A 7,336-nucleotide genomic window follows, 5' to 3' on the forward strand; every position below is an offset into this window, starting at 1 on the left:
AACCAGCAGCAGCAGCCTCCTCCTCACTACAGCCGACGCGACTCACGGCGGCGTCGTCTCATGCCTTCGCCCGCCGTCCGCCCGTTGGTCTCGTCGCGCAGGTGGAAGATGCTGGAGAGCGGGAGGAAGGTGTTCAAGGAGGGTCTGCTGGAGAAGCGCAGCGACGGGCTGCTGCAGCTGTGGAAGAAGAAGCACTGCGTCCTGACCGAGGACGGCGTGCTGCTGCTGCCGCCCAAGCAGCACGACCACCCGCAGCACCAGCAGCCGCACCGCGGCGGCGGGGACGGGGACGCGGGCAGAGTCAAGGAGCTGCACTTCGCCAACATGAAGACGGTGGACTGCGTGGAGCGCAAGGGCAAGTACGTCTACTTCACGGCGGTCATGGCGGAGGGCAAGGAGGTCGACTTCAGGTGCCCGCAGGACGAGGGCTGGAACGCGGAGATCACCCTGCAGATGGTCCAGTACAAGAACCGGCAGGCGATCCTCGCCGTCAAGTCCACCCGGCAGAAGCAGCAGCTGCTCGTCGCGCAGATGCCCGGCCAGAAGACGACCCGCAGCGCGCCGAACGTTGCGTGACCTGCGGCGCGTCCCGCGGACACTGGCGCACCGTTAGCGGTAAGACTGCTTAAGAGCCCAGGGCCGGAGACCACCTGGGGGGACCCCCCCCCCCCCCCCAGCGAATTAAGGACGCCTTTTTCGATTTTATTTTTTTTTAATGCCCTGGATGTGCGTACCATGAGTTGAGGACAAATGGTTTCTTCATAGGTTACATTCCTCCCTCACAGATCAAAGCCCGGGCGAACGTTCTTCCAGAAGAGGGACAGAATCGCACCAGATGTGGATGTTATTTTGGCGTAAAGAAAAGTTTGCGAGCCCCTGCTGTAGACCTGCTCATTCGCCCTCCTCGTGGAGGCGAAAACCACCGCAGGGAAATGGGGTGGATTTACAACCTCCAGACAGGTCTGATATTGCAGGAGAGCTCCCCTGTATCCAGGCATATGGCTTTACGCGCGGCGACACAGATTTAATTTCACACGTCGCCTGTTTACACCGGTGCCGTAAAGGTGAAGCTACGCGTATATTTTAGAATCTGTTTCAAAATAAAATAAAATAGGCTTACATTGCCGGGTCAATGTTGGGAAATGTTAAAGTTCACAATGTTTGAGTTCAATAATCGAAAAGATGTTTAAATTAAAAATCATGATTTGTTGATGATTCCAAATAATGCGTAAAGACGCACAGATTGTGCGTACGAATCAAAGGCGGTCAGGAGAATCCCTGATGTTCAGTGTCTACACACACACACACACACACACACACACACACACACACACACACACACGAACCTGTACTGAAGTGTAGTCTCCGCTAGGAGTGTCTCACCAGATGCCAAGTGTTTGCAGCTTTACAGTTCTACTAAACACTCCAGCAGCTCATGTTACTTCATCGGTCCCAGCTCAAGTTGTGTGAAGTGAAATGAGCTGCTCACACTCTGTCCTGACTGACTCCACACACGTGGCTCTTTGAGGGCCCGTGGTGGTTGATGTCACAAGAGGGTTTCAACCCGGCAAAACATGAACGGACCCAACATCCAAACAAAAGCTGATTAATGCTCCTATGAATATGTAGTGATTGTAAAAGAGGCTTGGTATACATGCAAGGGCCAAATCATGTCCAAGCAAACGCTTTGATTTGGAGAGACACGTCAAAATTAATATATTAAACTAATCTCAGTCCTCAAGGTCAGTTGGGCTGTAGTAGGTCTGAGGTCACATCATTGGCAATTTTTCTTTTTGGAAGAATTCTGGGATTTTTTTGTTCAACAATTATGAAAGGTGGGGTTTTTTTGGCATACAATTGATTAATTGAATGAGGGGTTCAATATTTCCCCACCTGAACTTTATTCCTACAGAGGAGGCTTTGTAAAAGTCATCTTGGGGAATTTAATTTCCAAGACATTTTAAAGACTATTTAGGTGTCTGATCAAACTTGGGGGGGCTGCCTCTCTCCCAATGTCAGCTGGGATTGGCTCCATCAGCCCTGTGAGGATAAGCAGTATAATGGATTTAATCGTGACCTCAGAATTTCCACAATTTCGGCTACAGGGGCAGTAAACCACCCATCCTTCTCTTATGTAAAAAAAAAATGAACATATCCTCACATAATTCTTCATATAAAGTCAGGGAACCCAGCTTTTTCGAATACATCAGTGCGATTCAGCCTCCGGTCATAAGATTCAGGCTTGTCGAGAATAAGCAATCTTATGTAAAGTCCATGTTTCAAGGCACTATAGATTTCCTTTGCCGCCTCTGTCAGCCGTCTGCAGTCTGTCTAATTGATTGCATCCGCAGGTTAATTGGACGCTCAGCTGGAGGATGAATATTGACCCGGGCTGCATCTCCCCCTGCCGCTTCAACCATTGAGCGCCATTCTCCAGGAGAACCCCTCTTCCATGTAGTGGTTTCCAAAGAGTGTCCCGTCACTTATCAACTCAGAGACTTATTTCACAAAAGACTGATGGACAGAAAGTATGTGAGAAAACAACTGTATTCTACCGTGCAATGGGTTTATCCCTTATTTATTGGTTGTGTATATATATATCTTTTCTACTACTACAAAAAAAATCGTTATGTTGTTGATGAATGTTCAGTGTGGTTGTGTGCTGGAGTGGAACAGAAAATGCCCGCTCAGAGGTTCAAAGCCTCCAAGTCACTCATAAATCCACTGAGAATAACATTTAATTCATAGTCATCTTTTACTAGTCACTAGATGAATGGAAAAATGTGTCATAGTCCAATGTTTTAATTTTTCAACTGAACCAAAGAATCATTTCATTGTCTCTCTTGTGCAGTGTTACACCTCAGATTCTACCATACTGAAATACTATATCGTATATGATGAGAAAACCTGCTCCACCTATACATAATTTATGTTAAGCGCTTGATTTATTGATAACTTAAGTGCATCTTAGTGTTTTCATTGTGTACACACGTCATTTTCCAACATTTAATTCGGCTGCATTCATAGATACAAAACCTATGTGTTGCTTTATCAGTCTTAAAGCTGCGTGATATACCGCACTATGCCCTCAGTTTGCTTCCAGTGGTTGCAGAGGAGAGTTTAGCAGCAGTGGGTAAGTAACATGCACAGTGGAGTTTTTGTTATATTGACAGTTTTCAGGAGTTGGTTGATCTCAAGTCACTTTTACTGGTTGCGTTGAATCCTAGCGGACGGAGAATAAGCCGTTTTTCTGGATCGGTAACATCAGACTGAATTGAACTACAAAGAATAAACACTAAAAGAAACCAATACCTTTCAAGATTGACAACCGAAAACCTTGACATTTGCGTAGAGTTCAGGCTTCTTTGCACCATCTATTTTCGCGTCACTCCTCTGTGTATTGTTCAGCTATCTACAGCAGGGTACAACTTGCCATTTCATGAAAGTGTGTGGATATAATTCGACACAGCCCTTTCGTGTGTGACGGGACCTTTGGTTGAGCGGGATGTGCCACGTGACTTCGCCCCGTTTGTTCCATAAAGTTTTCTCACGAGGGCATATAGCCTTGTGAACATTTAGTTGGGCATAAATCACATTGGGGCCATTCTTTGCCGGGCCAACTGACTTCCCGCTGACTCCCTGCACACAAACACAATTCTCTGCGATACAGCCCCTTCCTGAGTTTTGAATTTAACTGGACCCCAAAGGCATACATTGTGATAACGCAGACAGACGTTTCAAGCGTTTTTTGTCACACTGCAGCGAGAAAGTATTACCTGTAGTTTGCTGTTTTTGTGGACCTGGTGGAACCACAAGTCCGTCTCTACCGCTTGAGAAGTTCTTGTCCGTTCTCTGTTGTATTAGAGTAGTAGTAGAAAACAACGGCTTAGGTCGGCCAATATTTTTTTTTGTCCCTTGGCTACGAAATGTGAAGGGCTGGAGAGTACAAAATAAATCTTTTTAGCTAGTTACCTACTGGCTGATTGTCTAATATCACAATACAGAGGACTGTGTATTTTGACTTGAATCACTACTAGCTAAATTAAGATAAAACAGACTCTGGCTAAATCTACAGATTTTTTAACAGCAGCCAGGCAGATTTTTGTAATCTTGTAGATGCTTTGCCACTGAGAAAATGTTCATAAAACGATCTTGTCTAAATCTGCAGGTTATATATTTTAAAGCATGAGGTGATTTTCATGACAAAATACCAGACTAAATAGATAATATGGCTGTTACGGGGTGGCATTTGGTGGGATGTGACGGGTCACAGTACTGTGCGCGATGGCGGGATTTCTTGCCGTCAGGAAACGTTCAACTTCACAGTGGCTTGCGTTGCTTCCTGTTTGCCGGAGGTGTTTCCCCACTGCTTTCCCCTCCTGCCACTGCATCACCGCCAAACCGACACATGCCTCTCTGTCGCTGTCATCTCACACACAGGGTAATTGCTGCGCCCTGTAACGCAGCCAACCGATGTGATGCTTCTCTGACATACCTCCCTGCTGCCGTCATTGCACACAGTTATAGCTGCGCCCTTTGTAGCCACTGTCCGATTTCTTATTTTCGACGTGAGATCTATTTTCATACCTTGAAAAGTTACGGTACATTCCATAAACCCCCCCCCCCCAACAAAAAACAACAACAACAAAACAAACAAACATGGTGTCTTGTGTGGTTTCTCTCCGTCTTCTCACGCTGCTGCAGATGAGCGTCAGAGCCCTGCGGTTCAGCGGGGTCATTTGAATGACCCGTTTAACAAGCTGCTGCTCTGACGCTGTCCAGCCTTTCATGCTTTAAAACTGCTGAACCTCTCACCCCGTGTTTCCTGGGCTAAAAGTAGAGGGCCGTGTGGAGAATTGGGTTTCACCGCCAGTTGTCGCCGCCCAGATAAACTGTCAGTATGTAATGTCAAAAGCACAAGTGGCCCTGGCCACCCCCCTGTCTAAAGCCAAGCAAATTCAATTAAACGTGGGGCGCACGGGGGCATCCTTTTTGACACATGGAGCGTCCGCTGCATCCTTGAATAACACTGTTTTTTTTAGAGAGCCTTTCTCTCTAAATATTGAAGTCTAAGCCACAGAGTCAACTGCTATCCCTGCCTTCCCTGCTTTTACTTCAGGGACATCAAATAGTCACACAAGTGTAATTTGGATGCATAATGGAAATACCTTTTCATTTCAGACATGTAGCAAATGTACTAGAGTAAAAACCAAAAATGCTTTTAGTCCTTGAACACCACCATTACAAGCAAGACTATTCAGAGAATTTTGCTGACACACGTGGCAGCCACATGATACCAGTGAATGTTAAGGCAAAGTGTCATAGTGCACGCGGAGAAAAAGTCATACCATTATCAAGCTGGCTGTACTGCTTTGTATGTTTAAGGCTCGCAGACATCAGCCACCGCAAGCTGCTGGTAATATCTGACCCAAGTGAGGTTGTAGCAGCAAAACCTCTGGGGATACTGAGTTGAACAAGGGTTTATTGCTCAGTTCAATTTTCACTTTTGACAGGGCTGTTTGGTTCCTGTGTCTTAGTTTCGTTCTCCTGGTAGAAATACTTTGATATGTTTCCAGGTCAATGAATACTATGGAAGAGTATTGGGGCCAGGCATAGGGGAAAAAAATATTATCTATTATTAATTCAAATTTATTTAACATTTCGAGAATAAAGTCAAAATGTCGAGATACCCTATACGTCCGTGTTGTGGTACCAGGTCAGCTAACTGTCACACATCCACGTTGACTAAAGTTAGCAAAGCTACGCTGGCTTCGGGAACTGCACGCCTCTGTAAAATGAATTCACGGTTGTTTGCAATTGAACGTTATCCTGTCAGGACAGACGTTGACGTTCGTGTGCAAAACACCCGTTGTCCCGCATCGTTTCTTCCAGATTCAGCCATGAATAATAATATCGCAACTTTACAACTTGGTTAGCGGCTAGCGTTAGCGAGCAAAACTGGCTAGCAAAACATCAACATCCGGTTGTTTGGTGCGGCTGAAAAGTGCTCCCATGTTTCACAATTTTTGGCTTCATTCTCGATATAATATTTCAACTTTATTCTCGACATTTCGACTTTATTCTGGAAGTAAATCAACTTTATTCTCGAAATGTAAGAGTAAAAAAAAATAAATCTTCCTCCTCTCATTTTTTCCCTTATGCTTGGCCCCAATAGTATTACACTTACTTAAAATGGAGCGCTTCTGTAAAGAAGTTTCCAGCGGAGCGACACAGCTGCCTTTATGATCAGATAAAACAACCCTAACTAAGTGAATTTAACTCTAAGCCTTCCAGCTATGTTTCTATTGTCTGTATACGTTGCACAAAACAATTAGGGTCTAATGAGACTTTTTAATTGAACTATCACAGTAAAGTGTTTCTGCGCCTCCTCCTGCCCCGGCACTTCATCTCTGTGTGGTAGCTTTGTGTGAGATCAGTGAGGACATGGTGAAGTTACAGTCTTTCCCCTTGTCGATAACCCCTCGACCACGGCGGCATGTCACTTTGAAGCAGCCGCAGCAGCAGCTGCCCCTTCAACTATTGCACAAGAAGCCTCCTTAGCTCCTTGCTGGCATGTCGCTTGACCGCCAACTTATTCCTCGCCGTCACAGTCCCCCCTTTGATCTGCGGGGGGGACAGAAACGTGTGACAAGGCGTTAAGTGTGGCCCTAAGAGACCTAGGTGGAGCTCCTGAACAGACTTGTGTGGGGCTGAATCCTCGCTGCATGCCTTGTTTTTTAAGGAAGAAAGAAAAGGAAGTGTTTTTAATCTTGTAAAATAAAAAGGAGGAACATTCAATATTTGAAGCAGGGCTTTGGTTTTGTTTTTCTTACAGTGAACAAATCCCATGAAAAGGCTTAAATGTGTTTCACACCAAAAGACTTAAACGTGATTCTCTACTCTGTCTGTGGATGCTGAGGACAGCCATAAAGACGCCTCTCAAATATAGAGTTTCATTTACAATAATAGTCATTGCCATGAATAGCAGGACACTTTAGATTATAGCAAAATGCTACTTAAACAGGAAGAACTAGTGCAACTATTTCTAGTCTCAGAATAATGCACATTAAGTGCTGTAGCCCTTATTTCCAGCCGCCAGACGTACAGTACCAGCATGAAGGACTGTGCTGTCGTCCACTGATGTGTTTCTAATAGCACAGAGGAATAAGATAAGTGATCTTTTTATGAAAAAATATGGGATTTCATTAAAAATTAAGCCGCCAGTGTTCTCCATCGCAAGTTCTTGTCAAATGCTCAAACACCTAAATAATCTGTTTTGTTTTAGATGAAATGAATTTAAAAATAAAAACATGTATTAAGTGTTTTTTAGAATAGA

The 7,336-nt window shown here is 44.9% G+C and overlaps 1 protein-coding gene across 2 annotated transcripts; it reads left to right on the forward strand.

Annotated features, from left to right (window-relative positions):
• Nucleotides 1-6,806, forward strand: phlda1 (pleckstrin homology-like domain, family A, member 1). Of its 2 annotated transcripts, none has more exons than XR_007031777.1 (2): nt 1-960; nt 2,352-6,806. XR_007031777.1 is itself a non-coding variant. In XM_035604586.2 (2 exons), the coding sequence occupies exon 1, from the start codon at nt 61-63 to the stop codon at nt 574-576; it is 516 nt and encodes a 171-aa protein (XP_035460479.2). In that variant the 5' UTR covers nt 1-60; the 3' UTR covers nt 577-615; nt 2,352-6,806. The 2 variants fall into 2 exon arrangements, 1 of the variants encoding a protein (XP_035460479.2); XM_035604586.2 differs by having other exon boundaries at nt 1-615.
• The last annotated feature ends 530 nt before the right edge of the window (nt 6,807-7,336 follow it).

This window comes from Scophthalmus maximus, chromosome 12 (assembly GCF_022379125.1).
Source record: "Scophthalmus maximus strain ysfricsl-2021 chromosome 12, ASM2237912v1, whole genome shotgun sequence".
Taxonomy (NCBI): domain Eukaryota; kingdom Metazoa; phylum Chordata; class Actinopteri; order Pleuronectiformes; family Scophthalmidae; genus Scophthalmus; species Scophthalmus maximus.